The sequence below is a fragment of the Apaloderma vittatum genome, unplaced genomic scaffold (genome assembly GCF_000703405.1).
Source record: "Apaloderma vittatum isolate BGI_N311 unplaced genomic scaffold, ASM70340v1 scaffold6260, whole genome shotgun sequence".
Taxonomy (NCBI): Eukaryota; Metazoa; Chordata; class Aves; order Trogoniformes; family Trogonidae; genus Apaloderma; species Apaloderma vittatum.
Genome location: NW_009693925.1, coordinates 106,755 through 126,756, shown reverse-complemented (window position 1 = coordinate 126,756; position 20,002 = coordinate 106,755). Strand labels below are relative to the sequence as shown.

Below are 20,002 nucleotides of genomic sequence, written 5' to 3'. Positions count from 1 at the left end.
GTACAGTAAAACCAGCAGGTACTCAAGTGCATGGTTTGAGCGCACCGTTATGCATTCTTCTTCACCTAATGCAGGTATGGTAACCTTTGAAACAGGACTGATTTATATCCTAGCAAGGCTTTAGACTGGGATCTATCATCTTAGGAAGTAAAAGAAAGAAGCTCACTGGGTTTTCCTAATATTTTAAAGGATTTTCTTGATGCTGAGGGAAAGATTTCCTCCTAAGGAAAACACATTTGGATTTATCTTTATATTCAGCTTACTTTTGGTGCAAATTGTTTGTCTCGGTTGGTCTGCAGCTCCCTTCAGGGGAAAACAAAACCAAAACCCAACAACTCACAAAACGGCGGAGCCATTAGAAAGTCATGAGACCATCAAGTAGTGCTGGTGACTGGGTATTACAGAAAAGTTATTTGAGGGAAGAATTGTACTTAACTGCAGACCTGATGATAGTATTATAGTCTCTGGCTGAGCAGAAGATGAGAAAGGTTTCCCTCCTACTATGTTAAAGTGATTAGAAAGTTGTTGCTGACTCAAATAAGTAAGTAAATTAAAAAAAATGTGTTCATGCAAAGTCAGTGCTGAATTAGTCTTATTGACTTGAATCATAAGACTTGCTGCCCCATCTTACATTTTCTAAATCCCCATGGCTGTAGCTGTAAGACAGAGTTTTATGCCCTGCCTCATATTACCAGTCTAACTGTTGAGAGTTGAAAATACCAGGAAACAAGCAGTAGTAAAGCTTTCGCATGCTGACTTCAAGGAATTGTGCATAGGAGGCTCCATTAAGCAAAGAACAGAGCCACTTGTAAATAAAGCAGAAAACAGGCCTGTATGTTACATTTAGGTTTGTAACAGTCAGCAGGAGAATTCATAGTGCAAGCTTCTTCTGCATTTTGTCATTATGATGACAGAATCATAAGCAGAAGTTGTTCTGCTGGACTGAGGAAAGCCTTAGGAGATAAAGCCTTTAGAGGTAACCTGAGAGTATCGCATAAATACATACTTTTGGGAATGATTCTGCTGTTCTTCAATGTCATGCAGCACTCTGGAGATGTAGTTTGAAAGCTGCTTCCGTGAGGTGTGTAAAACACTCATCTGTTTTTAAGAAAGCCTACTCCTTCATCTTTTAATGTTGCTGGTTTTATGGCTTCAAAAGTCATCCTGAAATTATTTCGTCTGCTGAGAGCGCAGCTTGGGCTCATGGAAGAAAAAAATAAGGATGGACAGACACACATACACCCTCCCCCAGCTCAAAAAAGAAATCTCATAACACTGGAAAACAGTAAATTAACTCTATCTTACCTGCAGCTTATTTGAATTATTAGATAGTTTTCAGTCTAACAAACAGTTAACTGAAATTAAGTTGTACCTGTAATTAAAATTTACTAAAAGTGAGTCAGCCAGATGGCATGTACAACTTCCCCTCTCTTATATGACTCCCAAGAAAATTTCTTTAAAAAAAAAGGCAGAGTATTTCTCATTATGATGTTTGAAAATTAGGAGCTGCTTCTTTCAGAATGTGCTACTTGTTTTATTCAGAACAAAGGCTTCTATCTTCTCTCACTGGGTGAAAACAGAGTTTGAATTAGCTGCTCTAAAGAAGTGGGAGATGGGGCATCAAAGAGCCTTCTGTTCATTAAGATAAACACCGAACATGTGTTTCATGTTTGGTTTTGGTATAACATTCTGAATAGAGGATTAAGCAGTTGCTTCCCACAATCCTAAACTATTGAGATGGTGTGGGAGAAGGAGGGGAATAAAAGGATTTAAGCTATTATGCAAAGAATTAGTGTTGAGAGAGTAAAAGGTCCCTCTATTACCCATTGAATTCTGCATGGATTTGCTAGTGTTGAGAGCGTAACGTGGCTTTCCATTTTGGACACACAGAAAGTACATAATCAAGTTGCAAGAGTCCATCTAATTTTTCATCCTGCTCTTATGAGAGGGACTGCTGCAGCTCGATTATGTACTTTCAAAGAAATCTATGCACTTTTCAACAAAAAAAAAAACCAACACAGTTTCATAACTGAAATTTCTGTTTTATTACATCTTAACTTTGGAAAGACGCCTGCTCTAATCCATACGTGGCAAGATATTTTTATTCAAAAGTACAAATGACATCTGGGGACGCAGATTTTTCCCTTTTTGCTCACAAGTGCAGTCACCTCAGCTGCAGAAAGGGTTGCGGTCCACCCACTTTGTGTTCCCCAAATCAATTTTTATTACATGTGCTTTATCGATCAAGTTGATTGGACTGTTCATGTGTGTCAGGGTGAATAAAGGGTTTGCAATCTGTCTATGCTTCGTGCATTGTCTGTAAGTGTGGATGATGGATGGTTTTATGAATTTGCTGATAAGTCAGTTACAGTGCTTTATGCTGAGATTTAATGAACTAGATTTGCTAACCAATATTAGAATGCTGTTACCTTAAAAGAGTTATTTGCTGTTGACTCCAAGGAAGGGTTAATGTATTAATTTTTACAGAATCACAGAATGTTAGAGTTTGGAAGGGACCTCGAAAGATAATCTAGTCCAACCTCCCTGCCAGAGCAGAATCCCCTAGGGCAGCCACACATGAAAGCATCCAGGTGGGTTTGGAAAGTCTCCAGAGAAGGAGACTCCACAACCTCCCTGGGCAGCCTGTGCCAGTGCTCTGTCACCCTCACAGTGAAAAAGTTTTCCCTAATGTTTTTGTGGAACCTCCTGTGTTCCAGCTTGTACCCGCTGCCCCTTGTCCTGTCATTGGACATCTCTGAGAAGAGCCTGACTCCGTCCTCCTGACACTCCCTCTTGATATATTTATAAATATGAATGAGGTCACCCCTCAGCCTCCTCTTCTCCAGGCTAAAGAGACCCAGCTCCTTCAGCCTTTCCTCATAAGGGAGATGTTCCACTCCCTTCATCATCTCTGTGGCTCTGTGCCACAAAGGTGATTAAGGGATGCTTAAGTTCTTATACCCTTAGTTCTATTTTTAAAAGTATTGTTTAGTTGCTGTTAGCCAATGAACTGTAAGCTCATTTTCAAGTATATTTGATTTATATTCTGTTTATTTAAACCATCAATACTAGCTGTTCAGAAGTTACATACTTTTGTCATCTATTTCTTTCCTCTAAGCATCTGCTACTCCTCATTCCAGGAGACAGACAGTAGCTAGATTTGGTCTGATTTAGGACAATTGTTCTCATAATTTAATGGAAAAAAAATGCCACCAGGAACTTGTATATTTAATATTTTTGTTCATGAATGTAGAAGCCCTACCAGAGGTTTCTGGTTAAGTGGATTATATTTTCTTCTCATTATTCGCTTTTCTAGTATTGTATTCATAATATTTCAGGGTTGCACTTTGGAGGCAAGGAGTTGGTTCATCATATAAATATTTAATTTTAGTGTTTGCAGTGTTTTGTTTGAAGCAGAATTGCTAAAAAATAGTTGTGGTTAGAATACATTGGTTAATGTGATTGTAAACCAAAGCGCTCAAATTTGCAAAGGAGATACATGAAGCTACCATTACCAAGTTCATTCCCAAGAGATGTTCTTTGGGAGAAAATCTCCAAGTGGGTTTCAGACGTAAGTCAAAGGCAGTCAGTTCTAGACATAAAAGAACACCAAAAAAGAAAGCTCAGAAATTATTCTTAACGTATGCCTCTTGGAGGAAGCAAAGGAAGGACTCCAGATGTTTGACAGGATTTATAGGTTTCATGACCTCATTAGCACACTGACTCACAAGTCCCACATGGTGATCTGTCTTGTTTAGGATTTATTAGGAGGTGGCTGCATCTTGGTTTCACTCCATGATGATCGGTTTGCTGAGATTTCAGCTCTGCCTCATTGCTTTCTGTTAGGTAATGCTGAAGAATAAAAAAACATATTTTTTTTCTTATGCAAAGATATATGTGAGTTTGGATTTACTGGAGTAACAGAATTTGTTCATGTAAACTTCAATTTCTGTAGGCTTTTTCCCAGCAAGTTGGAAGAATAACTGTATATTTGATTTATGGCTCTCTTCTTCCTTATCTCCAGTATTTAATTTCTCATAATAAGAGAGATAAGATATGTGTTTGAATGCAGATCACAGAGGTTTCTCAATACAACCTGAAAACCTTAAGCACCAGAGCTTTCATTCTGGAGTTTTCAGTCTCTCCTTTATTTTAGTCTCTTTATTCAAAAATCTTTTGTAGATGTTCACATATGCCTGTCTGTCTCTAGTTCTTTCAGGAAGAACTAATATTTGAACATTTGAGCTGCTGAAATCCTGTTTGTTTCAGAGACGAGATTGTATGCCTTTACGTGTTTGCGATTTACGTAATGCAAAACTAGGTTTGCACTGACTCAAAAGCATTCTGTACTGACTACTTACTGTACATTTATGTATCTCTCATTTCTCTGATTAGATAAAATTCCACTAGAAAAATAAAATCGTGCTGTATTTTTTATATAACAAGCAGATAATTGCACAGAGGTAATGCAAACACAAGCAGTGACTGCCAGGCAAGCCAAGCAGTGGACTTAAGAGTACTGTGGCGGCAACTGTACGTAGTTTAAATGCACATAGTTTGCACCCTCTTGTAAATGTGACATAACTTATGCTTCTCTTCCAAATGACTGAACTGTCCCACAGTGTCTGTGGATAAGCATATGCATGCATACAGTTTCTGTGGAAGAGATGACATTGTAAATTTACCTGTGGGTTAAGCGCACTGGCACTCTGAATTTTCCTTAGTGGAACTGTATCATTTTCATAACAGTACCTAAATGGAAGTATAAGGTGGAGTGGTAGGTCTGAGATTGTGCTAATCTGTCAGGATGTAGTATACAAGCATATATGAGCAGTATGAAGTCTAGCAGTCTCCACAGGCTTACTAAAATACTTTGGCAAGGAGGTTTGGACACAGAATACAAGCTTTCTTTGCCAATCTTTTCTGCTCAAATACCTGCAAAAGTATATGTTATTCATTGTGGCAACAAATAGCATGAGAAGTGATGTGCTATTGGGAAGAATTAATTAAATTATCATGTCTGCCCTAATGTAAAGTGAAAACATACACATGAGGACAAAGTAATAAGGTGCATATCAATCCACAGAAATGCAGGAGTGTTTCCCTTTTGACAGGGAAGTCCTTACGTTTCTGCCATAGGAAGAAATCATTAATGAGAGCATCCTTTGTGCTAAATGTGTTCCTACACACATAAATACAGTGAATGGTGTTAAATAGACTTCAACTGGTGTAATTTAGACTGCATCAGATTAATTCTGATCCAAATTACAAAGCACATACATTGTTCTTAATTTTAAAATCATTTTCAGGAGCAACTAGATGCAATTCACCTTAATGAAACAATGCAGTGATAAGGAATAAAATCTGTGAAGTAAGAGGGAATAAGAGCACTTGAGTCCTTCCCAGCACCTTCTCATGATGAAGTACTGATGATTTTTCCAAGCTCTAAGTCTTCCAAAAGGCTTAAGGTGTGGTGCGTCTTTTATCCCCAAACAGGTAGCTAGGGAAGAATCTCCAAGTATTCAGAGGTAAGGAACTGGGCATACAACCAGAATCCTCTATAGAGGGAAGATAAAACTCAGGAATGCAATAAGGTAATAAACACCAACTCAACCATAATATAGAAGATTACCTTTTCATTTACCTTAGGTTCAGTCAAGCAGTGAGTTTTATTTTTCTCACCCCAAATATGAGACTAGATGCAATAATGCAAGTCCTTGTATCATGTTAGAGACCAAAGATTTGTTCTGTTGAGTTTTTTCTCCTCCTCATATTCTTCTCCCTAGTAGGAAGAGGGAGATGAGGTAAGCACTGGATTTATACAGGGTACAGTACAGATCGTTTTGTTTAGCAAAATAAAAATAAATCACAACTATTTTCTGAATATATTCCTTTTTCTGTCAGAACAGACTTCAGATTGATGACATTTGTTTCACAGGGTTTTCTGACATCAGACCTAATCACAACCTATTCTGCTACTTAAAAATACGGGACCCTGGCAACACTGCTTCCGCTCTCCAGTCACGGGGCAGCAAAGCAACTGCAGGCTATTGCTTTTGGATTTGTCAGAATAAATAATTAAGAGGCTCATCAGCTTCTCACTAATGAACAAGGAAATGTGATTAAGCAACTTTAAAAGAGAATGGCTGAAGACAATATAGAAATGATAGCAGGATGATTACTGTGAATGAGAGACTGAAATTTCTGAATAAGAGATTTCTTCAACAAGACATAAGGACAGTAGTTTAATCTTCCATTAAAAGATTCCTGCCAATCTGGAAAAGCTCTGAATCAGGAGATTACAGACGTCTCAGAAGCTGACAAGGCAGTCACTTCTCTTAAGACAGCAAATGCTGAGAAATAACTTCTTTTTTTTTTTTTACTATTTCAAGACTCTTAACTTCTACCAAACAATGAGTAGGACATCTCTGACTAGGCAATCTTTTATTCTCAAAGACTCTGTAAATACAAATCGTCTTTCAGATCAAAATGTTCTAGAGATGCTTGCCAAGTTTACTGTGGCTAACATCTAGAAAATGCACTGATTAGCTTCTGGCAATGTTCCTTGAAAGTGCTTTGTGTGTTAGCATCTCATTAAATAATCTTATTCCTTTTTATTACTCTTTAGCACCAAAAAATGTATTTCTACCTTATATCTAATCTGTTTCTATGCTTTTACTGTCTGCTCTCCTAGGTTATCTAAAGGAGATAGCACATAACATAGAAACTTGAAGAAAAGTGAAATAACGGAAATTGCTGTAATTCTTCTGTATGTCAGAAGAAAGATATTTTCTTCCTTTATATACATTCATAAATGACACAGTCTTTTTACAAGTAAAGGCACAAAAGTTGACATTACAAGATTTCTCTACAAGGGCAGTTATATCATGCAGAAGAAGTTTCCAGGTATAAAAATAGTATGCACAGAACTGTGAGATTTATAGTTACTCTGCTTAAGAAACTAAAAAAAAATCAGAAACATCTTTTTAGTCACAGAAATACTTGTGTACCTCAAATAAAGCATTACAGAAAATACTCTGGGTCTAAAACTCAGGCAGAAAAATACTGTTCTACTTCAAGAGACTTTTGAGGAAATTATTCTTCCCTCTTTTTTTCCCCACAAGGTGTTGGCCCATGGTAGTGCAACGTATAGTATGCATAAATAGAAACTACTTTGGATTTTCAGCCGAAATTCCATCTGTCTTCAGCCAAGATTTGACTGGGTTTAAATATTCTGTTAGCCTTCAGGTATCTCTCTGTCTTTCTTCCAATACTTTGAGATCATATTGTTATTTTCTAATTGTCTTCCATAGACATGCAAATTCATTGGTTTTCAGTTCCTGCTTTGAAAACTACTTGTATTTTTTTGTACTGTGTGATAAATTACTGTTTGATTAGGGTTAAGATTATTCCTTTTCTTGTATTTATTGTTATATCCAGTTACTTGTCTCCTGTCAGTACTTCATCCCAGTGAATAACACAACCTACTTCTTTGTTTCAGATTATGTATATTCTCCTTTGATTGAAATGACTGGTTTTGTATCTGACACTTATGTTTTAGCTTCCTGCAGAGAATCAAAATATCCCCAAAGCCAAAGGTGACCATGGCATATCATCCTATGGCATATCCTCTGAGCACAATGAGAAACCATTTTGATAGGGACATCTAACAGAGACACAGCTTCCTCTCAGAAAGCAGAGATGTGGAAGAGGTCTCTCATCCATCAGGAAGTCTCTGCAGTCCTCTTTTCCAAACTCAGTGCAGAAAAAAAGAAAGAAAGAACTAAAAAAACAAGGCAACATATTTCCTCTTTATGCTTTTTCCAGGCCAAGTTCTGTGGATAAGCATATGACATGAGTGTAGTCAAAGAGGCATTCACAACATCCTTTTTCTTTTTCTTCTGCAAAAAGAAGAGCAGACTTGGAAGAATATTTCTTCAATGTTCAAGTAAATTCCTTGTAGACTAGCACTTCTATTCTCTAATTTTGTTTAGAATTTTGTTATTTTTGTTTTAATTTAGACATAGCAATTTTTTTTCTGTGTTGTGCTAGAATTGATGCCATATTCCCATGATATCTGGAGACAGATCTGGAGCAAAACTTGCTTTTAAACTAGTTGTGCCAAAACATCTTAGTGATATGTATAGACTGGAACTGTCAATGTTCTAACGTGTGTGAACCCATTTTGGTGTAACTTCAGATTTCTACAGTAGATTAGTTATAACCTTGGTGTAAAAATACTTCTGTAGTTTTTGTATGAAGAAATAAACTTTTGCAAATTATATACTCATTTAAAGAAGCCCAACACTACCAATTTTGTGCTAGTTACCTCCTAGCAACACCATTCTGAAAAATCATCCTTTTTTTACATTTCTGTAAAAATAAGGCATCTGACACGTACATGCACTTTTCTTTTGTAGGTGGAATGGAGAAAATAAAACAGCATACCTTTGCATTAGCTCACTATACCTATACTGTGCTATCTACCTTGAAATATGCCAATGGAGCTCCTGTAGTACGTATTTACAGCGATACAGATTTCAGCAATCCTGATGCCCAAGGTCCAATCATTAATTTTAACGTGCTTGATGAAAATGGAGAAGTGATCGGCTTTTCGCAGGTATGTTTTTCCTTGCCTTAACTTAGTGTTATGCTTATATTTTAAGCATAATTGCAATGAGTTCTTTATTCTAAAGGAAATATTTTGTCTATAATGGTCTGTTCAGAGGTTTTGGTTTTGTTTCTTCATAGCTCTGCACAGTATATACACACCATTTTTAAAGTAGTAGACAGAGAATCCAATTAATAATGTTAGCAAAGTAGGTAATAGCCAAAGCCAGTATCTTGCAGATTTAATACTCTCTCTATGTAGGAAGTTTGAAAGTGAGCTGTTTTAACAGGATGCATTGACTAGGCAGTTTGGTTTCTTATTGACTTCATTCTCTACAGTACTCAAAACTGGGAACTGAAGAGCAAGTCTAGAGAAGCTGATGTAAGAGATTGCCTTGGAGGTTTGACATACAAGTGAAGTCAGATCTCAAATATTTCAGTCGCCCATGGATGAGGAATTCTCTTTTCCCTGCAGTTCTAGTAATTATATTTTTATAGTATTTCTAAGGAAGCATCAAATAAATTTGAATGAACAGTGCAAGAAGTGAGATTCATGCTCAAAAAATCCTTAAATGCTGTTTTTGTCAACAGCTCTCTGGCCTTTTTCCATCAGGTATACTGAGTATCTGGAAGATGAAACTCTGAAACTTTTCTACCTTCAGTAGAGGTAATGGTGTATGACCATAACCAGGTATAACTGTGTACCGTGCAGGCAGTGGGTAACGTAGGGTAATGTAGCTAACTTGCTCATCAGCAGAAGTAAGAAAAAACAGTGCTCTGATTTTGCTTAATTTTTAGCTTTTTCATTGGCTGATGATTTAATAGGCCCACAAGTCAAGTTCAAGTATGTGACCTTGCTTTTTTTTTAAAAGCTGCCAATTACTGGCACCATCTGTCTCAGTGCCTACCTCCCTCTGCCAGCAGTAGTGGCAGAGCTGCATCGCTCTGGGAAACTGATAATTCTGAGCTATTAGGGAGAGAGTGGAAGAACTGCAAAAGGTGTTCCTCAACACTCTGCCAGAGAGGAGAAGAAGCAGATAATGAAGGGAACATAGAGATGTTTAAAGCTCATTTGGATGTAATGTTGGGGGATATGGTTTAGGAGTGGACTCTGTAGAGTGGGGTTATAGGTTGGACTTGATGATCCCAAGGGTCTTTTCCAACCTGAATGTTTCAATGATTCTATGATTCTATGTCTACAAGAATGCAGGAGCAAATCCATATATATATATATGCAAGGGAAAACAGAAGTGAAGCAGTTATGTTGTAGCCTGATAATATGGATTTTTACAATTTTTTTAAGGCACTTACTACTCTGATGAAAATGGGATGGGCAAATGTGTAGTATCAGAGAAGTTCTTTCCATATGGTTTTTTTTGGACTATACTACCAAATAGTCTCAAATATTCACCACATTTCATTTCAAAGAGTTCCACATTTTATGAATGAGTTAGCCATCTATACAGTCTTGAAAATGTGTGGCAGTGTTCAGAAAAGATGGGAGATATTAATACAGCTGGGTCCGTAAAACACTCCGCAAACACTCTAATGTTTCTTGTCCTTTGATTAAAACCAAAACTTTTATTTGCACTTCTGACTCTCACAATTTCTTAGTAAAAATGGCTCTTACCTGCTTCACATTTTTAAAGCCAACTATACCCTCAAAGACAAAATTATTTTGTAGTCTTACACCTCCATTGTGCCTGTTTGGTGCAGTGGCTGCTCATATAAAGTTTCGTTATTGATTTGTGTCATCTGGATTGTGCTATTTACCAGATTCTCATTATTTCTGGCATGAGTATGTAAAATGAGGAACTAGAAAGTTTTCAGATGCATACAGTGTTTGTTAGACTACTTTATTTAATTAAAATAATGTTCAATGTAATGACTTTTAGAAACTAACAAGCAACAGTTCTGCTCTTTCCAAAGCTGTAGTATGTGTGAGATATATATAACTGGCTTATTTATGGAATGAAATTCTTTCGTATACATCTTATAGCAGTTATGGGGGAAAAAATATTTGATGCTTCTCTATGATTACAAAGAAAATACATATACCAGAAAGTAAGCTTCATCAAACTGACAATATAATCTCATCTTCATACTTGTATGCATTTCTAAAATTAGATAGATTTATTCAAATCAAAGTTAAATCCACTTCTTCTCTTAATGGTTTAGAAATCCTCTAGTTTGATCATATCTGTGATCTGCACATTCATGTAGATTCACTGATCGGTCTCCAAATGCAATGTAGTAGAGTTGGGAGAGCACAGAAAGCATTTTGGGGAATTTTGAATGAAGAAAAGTTGGATGGCATTTCTGTCTGACATACCTACTACTAGTGGACACCAATTAATGACTCAGGTTGTATTTCAGACAGTGTATTAGAAGAGAAATGGCAGAATATCCTATTTCTATATGGATTATATCCCATCTATAATTGATTACTTATAACCAGGCATCCAAACAGTTATATTTGTCTTTCTGACAGACAGTTGTTATATGCCCATTGCCTATTAGAGCGTACCATGTGTCTGGACATGAGCATTTGGTAGCTGGACAATGACGGTGTGACTAACTGATTCCAGAGAAAATATTATGACAAGGTTTGGAGCAGTTTATTTGGAACTTCTGAGATTGGCAAGAAAGACTTCATAAGTACATGGTGTCTTCAGAGGATACCAAGATTACATTTAAGCCTCAAGATTTACATAATTTACATAATATTCAAAACCCTGAGCTAAGTCTAAGATATTTAGGATGTGAAAGGCATGTAGTGAAATACGTGGCATTTAACACTGCCACTGAAAAATGAAAGCAGAAAAAAATTACGTCTTTCATCTGTGTAGCATTTGGGAGGAAAGCTGTTTTTACCTGCTACTGTTATTGAAATCTGTTTCTCACTGTTTTCAGAGTTTCATTGCCAGAGCTAACAGGATTGTGCCACTACAGACAAACACGTTTGAATTATATACACGGGGTCAGTTGCATCAACAAGAAACAGCCACAGTCTCAGGTTAATGCTTGAGTAAAACCTTCATTGCAGCTCTCAAAATCAAAGGAGACATACAAAGAAAACCATCTCATGATTTCACTCTCAGGGACAGCAGCATTTTTGACAGCCTCCTGTCCCAATATATATGATATAGAACACTTAGATGTTAAAAACGTGATAAGGTGGGAGTGAAATAATTATGAACATTGAATTGCTATTGCTTTTTCATTTAAATGTTTCTTTGTGATTGATGATCACTAAATGTTTTAAAGTACTATATTTGGAACAAGCTTGCTTTGTATACTATATGTATCATTGGTTTAAATTACCAATTGATTACTGGTTTAGTTATTTTCCTCTAAAAGGTAATTAAAATAATTAAACAAGAGGGACTTGCAGGCTCCAAACACCAGTAGTCACTCAGAAGCTTTATTTTTATTTTGGATTTTTCATGAAACATGTTTTTTTCTAAGGATAAAACTACTACAGTTTTGAAATATTCATAAACCTCTTGTCTTTGCACACTAAAACTACATTAATTTTTCTCCTTTGAGCTGCACCAAATACTTGCCAAGAAAATTATTTCCTTCAGTAAAGCTGTCTCGTAGACTCCTATCGGTAGTAATTTGTTCTTGAAATTACTGGGGAGGATACCTGTATTCGTTTCACACAAGCTGCCTGTCCTCTGCAGTAGCACGTCTGTCATTTTCTGTTATGTGTTTATTTGCACTGCAGCACCAAAAAGCTCCGGTTATGAACAGGGGTTAACCTGTGATGGGTGCTGATGCATCCTGGACGTTCTCGCCACCGTCCTTCCCTTCAACTGGCAGGCAGTCACCTTCCTGCCATCTCAGCCACCACAAGCTCCAGGGAAAGGTCCTGCTCCGGCAGCCTTCTCCTTCTCCTCTGGGACTCTTCACCCCTCTTTCTTCTCAGGGGGATATTCCTTTGTTCTTCTCTCACCTCCCCCTCTTCCAGCAGAAAAACTCCCCAATATTAAAGACAGGACAGCTCAAAACTAGATGCAACCAAAGGAGAAAGAAAAACAGTGGGGTCACTTCTTCACTACCTTGATGGCAGAGGCACTGATTGGTCTGGCCTTGGCCAGAGGCAGGTCCAACTCCTACCTGGGGGTGGGGAAGGCTCTTGAAGCTTCCCACACAGCTCTACTCCCACTTTTACAAAAAAACCCACCAGAATCAAACCCATGACAGGGAGCAACATTGATTTGAAACAACAGTTACACACAAAAGTGGGTTTCTTACAAACCAGATCAAAGTCCAAAGTTGTATGTTCTCTTCCATTTGCAGATTTGGAAAAAAAACACCATGTCTGCTGATATTATTTTGTTTTCCTCTTTGCTTTCACAGGAAGGAGAGACCTGTGAAATACTCTTTGTACATTCACTAGTTTATTGCAGAAGAATTTTATAATCCTTTCATGTTTCACTCTGCAAAGTCAGTTTGGGAGCTGGAAGAGAGGAAAGGGGTAAGAGGCAGAGATTGGCAGATGGAATTTCAACAGAAACATTTGTTGAATTGTATGCCCTGGAGAGCTCTTACGCAGTCACACTTCCCAGTTCAGTTTTCTGCCCCCAATGAAAAATAGCACCTCCCTTATCAAACTTTTCTTTTTTCACTCTAGTCTTCTGAGACAATATTTTTTTTTCTCCTGTGTGTCATGGGTTTAAGAAAATCAGCAAACCACCATAACTTTCTTTTGAAAAATGGTCATCATTTTGGCTGTGGATTACCAGCTCTCTTTTCCACTCTGCTTTTTCACACTGCCTCCTTTGCCTGGAGCCTAAAGCTGAACAGAAGTAGCATTCTGTGATTGTCTCACCTGCAAAAGTTCCCTTGGTATCCATAAATGCTCACCATGCCTTCTAAAAATCCTGTCAGGAAGGAAAGGAGCATCAGTCCATTAGCAGTCTCAGCCTTCTTGCCTGCCATTTCACACTTGTGTGTGATAGACAAACTGCTATAACAGGAATCAGCTGCCAAAGATAGAGAATGTAAACATTTTGGTTTGCCTAAGGAGGGCTCTTCTGCAGTGTTGCATATGGATGAGTTTTGTCTCTCAAGACTGAGAATGTTGCTTAGATAATGATTGGTTTTGTCTAGGAGCCTACATTAGCATGTCCTAGCTCTCTCTCATCAACCTAGATAGAGTGAAGAGGGGTCTAGACTTTCAACTTATCTTTCCACATCCATTTATCAAGGATAAAACCTATCAACACTTCTCAGCAGATAACTTTCAGTGTGTATCCCTTCAGCACAGATCTATAATGCAACTTGATGACTGCTCTTATTATGGCATCTGTCTCACCACCTTTCTTCTATGCCAGCCTCCCTTGAGTTAACGTGAGGATAGTCTCAGTGACCCACTGTTGGTTTTTCTCCTTTTCTCCTTTATTTTCTATCATTCTGAAGTGACGACAAGGGCCTTAAATAGGAATGTGTGGCTCCAAATCACTTAGGTGTAAGGGCGGCCACACGGGATCTGACTGTGGCATTTCTCCACCCTGGTAGCCTCTTTCTGCAAGTGTTCACATGCTAGTAGTATAGGAAGGGGACAAAACCAGAACAAGTGTCCCTTAAGAAACAAAAGAAATTTTGGTTTCCCGTTTATCCTTCTGCATCTAAAACATCCCATGGCAGTGAATTGTCTTGTAAACAGCTTAGCAGGTGAATTCCCTTCCTTCTGCTGTAGTCTTTCAGAGTCACCTTGAGGGATCCAATGTCTGTCTTCCCCATTTATTTTAACCTGATGGCTGGGGCGAGGAAATATGTTAAATACTTGCAAATCTCCAGGTATCAAGTTTGTATATACATTTTTATATACACACAGCTGCTTAAATATATATTCATATCACTTCTTATCATTACATGATAGGAGGGATCATGTAGTGGGTAGATCTCCTGAAATAATTACTGTTTGTGTCTTAGTACCCTTGGTTTCACTGGTAGCCCCAGTGCACTGTACATCTGATAAATAGGTACAGAGCGGAAAAAATAAGGACCAACAGCATTTCATATGCACAGGGAGCTGTTACCAGGTTAATTTGATCAGACTACTAACTGGAACCTGGTAGTAGCTGTCAGTACTTGTCTGGAAATTCATACCATGCCCCTACAGGACAAAGTGAGTTGCTGTTAAGCAACGATGAGGGATAATTTCTGTTTTATTTAATCAATGTGAAATAAATCTTCATAGAAAGTTATTAAGCAGGAGATATTTGTTGTTCTTTAAAATGTAATCCTTTTATGTTTTTTTTTTCCCATCTATTACTTTTTACTTTTATGTAAAACAATCATTCAGTTTTTTAGGACAAGTGCAGCATTTTTTCATTTGGGCCAGAGAAAATGGAAATCCAGCATTTGTTAATTCCAGCTAAGAATGTCTATGCAGAGACAGTCAAACAACTTTGAGTTAGTTACACTAATGCTTTTAGAAGCATATCCACTCATTATATTAATTTTGATGACTCAGGGAAAGAAAAGTGTTCGTAACATGCCTAATGGGATTTTTGGCCAGCTTCCCAATAGCTACCTAAAAATTGCTGGGGTTATTGCTCACTATTGATTTTAGCTATAGATCTAGCCATCGATTTCAGGAAGCCAGAGACAGCAGATGGACCAGCACAGTAGAATGCAAACAGGATTACAAGAAGAAAAAATATCGTTTTACAGATTCCTGTTGAACGTCCACTCATTCCTTTGGTTCCAATTAGTTTCCAGTTGTGCTGTAGGTGCCTGGTAAGCAGGGAGATAGCAGCAATGCAGCAAACCATGCTTCCTTGCCTGTAAATGGCACCTTGGTGCTTCAAACTGGCAAGAAATGCCATTACAATTTGGATCTTCGCTTATATTTGGTTGCATGGCACTGGGCACTGGGCACTGGAAAGACGGCCCTTGCAACACAGAGGGCTCTAAGCAGGGCATTGCTGACAGCAAAAGGAGATGCTGTACTTCGAGAAATTCAGTGTGATAACTGCAAACCTAGTTAGTAGGTAATGAAGCTCTCTGGCTGATTAAGTAGTGGCAGAGTACAGGCTGAATTGTTTTCTTTAGTATCTCATTATGGGGGAACAAAGATGTAAGATAGTATGCTTGAAATTGCCTACTATTAAACTGCTCATCAGAGCTGGTCAAGAATAGAAATCTTCATGAAAGCCTAGGCTGGAGGTGTTGCCCGACACTGCTTCTCTGGAGTATCCTTTCATGTTGCTAAGGAAACTGAAAAATAAAAGAAAGATACTCGTAGTATTTCAGATGAAAGAATCTCAGATGAATGAGGGAGGCTAAATATTTTCTGTTTAGTAATGGGGCCAAACTGTGACTCTAAACTACAGACCTTGTTACACAGGGGAGAAATAGAGAAGGAAACTAGGTGCTAGCAGCAAAAGGACTGCCTGACAGCTTCCCCTGTATTCTTTTTTTCTTGATCTTAGTAAAAGCAGATCAGCTGCCTTTGAACGCATGCAGTGTCCAGTTTCAATCCACCATCTGAATCCTTCAAAGTCAAAGACAGCCTGACTCCACCTTCTTTATTACCTTGCTTGCATCTTCCTGTCCACACCCCTTCCAAATCCTGTATAAAGCCCTGTAAGGATGTAATTAAAGTCGTATTTCAACACCGACCATCATGGGATTTTAACTGTACAACCTCTCTGTGATCTATTATCCCCATTTTCAGGGGATAAATACAGACAAAGGAGGATTTAAGTGATTTAAGAGAAAGAGGAAAAAGTGAGGAGGGTTTTGACTGGAGCATAAATTAAATCTATGTCACTAGACTTTCAGTATCATGCACTGCACCTTTTATTCCTAAGCATTGTTTCCAGTTGTTTGCTACATTCTCCTTTATCCCTTCTTAATACGTGTTATAGCTTAGTCTGCTGTGTTGTTTGCCTCAGGCTTCCACTTCTCTGACTTGTAGCAATCTGACCCAAAGCTTTCAGCCTACAAAATAGCTAGGAATGCACAATGGGATGCAGAGATAAAGACCTTTTCCTATTACTCACAAGGGAATCCTCTGTTGAAGTCAGGGTTGGGAAGCTACAGAGGACTTAGGTTCCTTTGCTTTGCTTTTCTTCCTGAAATCCTTTCTTTCCCCAATGTCATTTTTCCAGACCAGATTTTCATTGTCACTGAATGCAGTTTAAAAAAAAAAAAAAAAAAGTTGCAGGAAAATGCCATTTTTGGAGAGACCTGTGGTTACTGAGATGCCAAATCAAAGAAAATCAAGGTGTTTAGTCTGCTCATCAGCCTGTTCGTTTCAAATAGCTTGGACTCATGAAGTTTATATAAGTTCCAAGTAAGTCCATGCCCTAATTCACTGCATGTACTACACAGAAGAAAAAAGCAAGTCATCCATTAACAATCAAGACTGTGTTTCATTTCTTCCCTATAGCTGCCTCATGCCTACAAATCTTCCAGCTAATGGATCACAGAAATGTAAAATTATTGTTATTCTTTTAAGCATGGAAGACCTCCAGTTTGCTGTGTATATGTCATCTTCTAAGTGAGAATTCCTGCAGATTGGCGACTCACATATCCTCAATTACACTGATGTTTCCAGCCTGCTTCTCTCCCATCCCGTCTAATACTTCACTACCTTCTACCAAAGTGACTTTGGTCAGAGTGAGTGATAAATGGGTGTAGAGTGGAAAGAGATTTACATCCCCTCTCCAATTAGTTTAAACCACTATCAACAACTAGAGACTCAGGGAGGAGAGATCAGATTCATCAATGTGGTGGAAACCTGCCCGTGTAGAAATTCTTTCCCCAAAATGGTATAAAATGCCTCTCTTGCAAGAAACCATGCAGTTAAACTAGTTTAAATATACTGTAATTCAGCTAAAATGTTTTTTTCTTCCTACTAAATGACTTGGAAACAAGTGCTGATTTTTTTTTAATTTTTTTTATTCTGACCTACTTCTTACTGAATTGTATTAAACAAGATTATGTATGCATTTGCATCAGCAACAACATTTCACAGTCAAATGCTGGATGACAGAAAGAGCTAGCTTACTTTCTTTCCAATTCCATGCCATGAATCAGTGAATTAATTTACCAGTGGATGTGGAGAACAGTGTCATGAAGCCTGTTTTATAACCAGCCCTCAGTAGTGTGTAGTGAAATTCCTGTAACGAGCAAATCCATCAGACAAACAAGCTGCTCTGAAATTTGAACATTGTAGAAAGTAGAATGAGAAGTCCCAATCCCAATTCCTGAAGGGACAGTACCTGCCAGTATTGACTTATATGATTTTGATTTTTTGGAGACACTTCATAATCTGTTAGAAAAAAATTACTTTATTCATGTGAATAATTCTTTTGATACTCGGCAAAATAACTTGTACAAATAAGTACTTGCTGGAATAAGAGCTACAGAATTGGATCTTATAGGAATGACTTCAGCAGGGGTTCCTAAAGAGTCCGTCATTCTTAACGTAGATCTTAGACTTAGTTGATTAGAAATAATGCAAAACTATGTGTTATTTGTAAATATCTACTGTCACTTAATATATGTTTACCTACACTAAGCATCCTTCTCTGGCTCATTTCAATGGAGGCTAAGAAAAGCTTACATGGTTCAGCTGACCACCCCAGAGGCCCTGAAGTGAATGGGTGGCAGAAGTCAGTCGTTTAGCAAAGGCAGAGGAATCACCGGTGCAGCTGAGTGACAAAGAATTGGAAATCAGAACACAGCAGAATCAAATTTCTTTTTGGAGCTATCCAGCTTCTGAGTGTGAACTAAAATATCAGATATCCAAGGGGGACTATTGGGGAGTAACACATTAAAAACAGGGAAAAAAATCCCTCTCAACCTGAATATTTTTTATATTTAAAAATATATGTAAATTATAATAGTAGAGCGCTATGAAAAAATCCCTGACTATGAGCATTTGGTCAGTCTGGCAACACTAAAAGAAGGCTCAGTGAAGAAGGCAACTATGTTTAAAAGATTATCTCTGAAAAAAAATAAAACTATTTAAAAAATGGATTTAGATGAACTTCATTTGTGTTTATTAAACTAGAAGATTGGAAGTCTGGAAGTGTCAAAAGCACCTTTTGCTTGTCAAACATTAAGATGGACTGGCATCAGAAGTGTTGGGTTGTGAAGCAACCTACAGGGCTTGACTTCAGATAGAGCAATTGAATGAACAGAGGCTCTGAGGGGCATACGGGACTCCAAGATGTCACGATGGCTTAACTGCCATGTCTCCACTGACTGAAATCAGAGTGCTGCAAGATTTCTGCATGTGTTCTGCAGCTTAATAATACTCTTCAAGCTCTGAAAGACCAAGGCATAATAGTTCCAAATACAGACCCAGGGAATCACCAAAACTAGCAATCTGAGTACGTTAAGCTGTGTACTTACCATTAGTACCGTTCATGCTTCTTTGCCTTCATTGATGAACATATCCCTGGCTCCCAAAAGTCAGCTGCCGCTGTTACAGGCAGAGCTGCGCCTGGCATGCTGTATTTCATAACCCTGAGCTCCATACCCGTTATTGCTCCTTATGGCAATTTTAAAGATGTGCTTTATTTAAATAAGCTTTTCTTCATCGAAATAACTGTAACAGATGGTTTATGTTCTATTTGTTTTGCAATGCGGTAGCACTGCAGAGAGAGATTAAATTAACTCCCCAAGTAGCATATTTCTAGGGTGAAACTAAACAACAAGAAATAGAAGCATATGTCCAAGGGAAAGTCAAGTGTGCAATCAAGGGACAGGTAGATTTGCAGAGCTGCCCTTAGTGGTTCTTTACATGGTGTCATTGTTTGCAGTGAAAGGTGTGCATCACATTCACAAGATTTTTGTGCATTAACATGTTGGTGACATCATAATTTGATTAACACTAAACCTATCAATAACTTGTATTTGTTCTCCTGAACCACAAATCCCTATGTTGCTCTAATGTTCATACATTTTTATGTATCAATTGTCTTTGTCTACTGTACAGGTTAATATATATCATGATTAAAAATGTTACTGGAGAATAGTATTGGGTTGCATGACTAGAATGAAATAACTGCTCTTTAAAAAACAGTGATAATTTAATTGGCAAAGATTTTTTAAAAATTCTTGTTAGCAATTCCTTGAAGTTGAGTCATGGAAACTTCATTACACTACATAAGCTTTGATAAGCAAGTCTACTCCAGAAATGGTTTTTTTAAAAAAAATTATATATAATTTAAAGCTCTTTCTATACTGAGCAAATAAGTCTAAATACTGTATGAATTCAGCAGTGAGGTATCTGTCATGATTTTTGCCTTGCTTGTCATCATTAACAGAACATAGATCCACCCACAAGTCACTAGCACCATGACAAACCATGTTATGCCAGGATGACAACTCTTCTCATCTAAATGAAAAAGAAGTCAAG

At 37.7% G+C, this 20,002-nt stretch overlaps 1 protein-coding gene across 1 annotated transcript in view; it reads left to right on the top strand.

Annotated features, from left to right (window-relative positions):
- MOCOS (molybdenum cofactor sulfurase) overlaps positions 1 to 20,002 on the top strand; it is a gene marked incomplete at its 5' end in the record, with an annotated part of 124,345 nt that overhangs the window by 65,932 nt on the left and 38,411 nt on the right. The window contains one exon of the mRNA XM_009865498.1: positions 8,421 to 8,620. Within this exon, the coding sequence (XP_009863800.1) occupies positions 8,421 to 8,620 (200 nt within the window). The remainder of the gene's footprint in view (positions 1 to 8,420; positions 8,621 to 20,002) is intronic.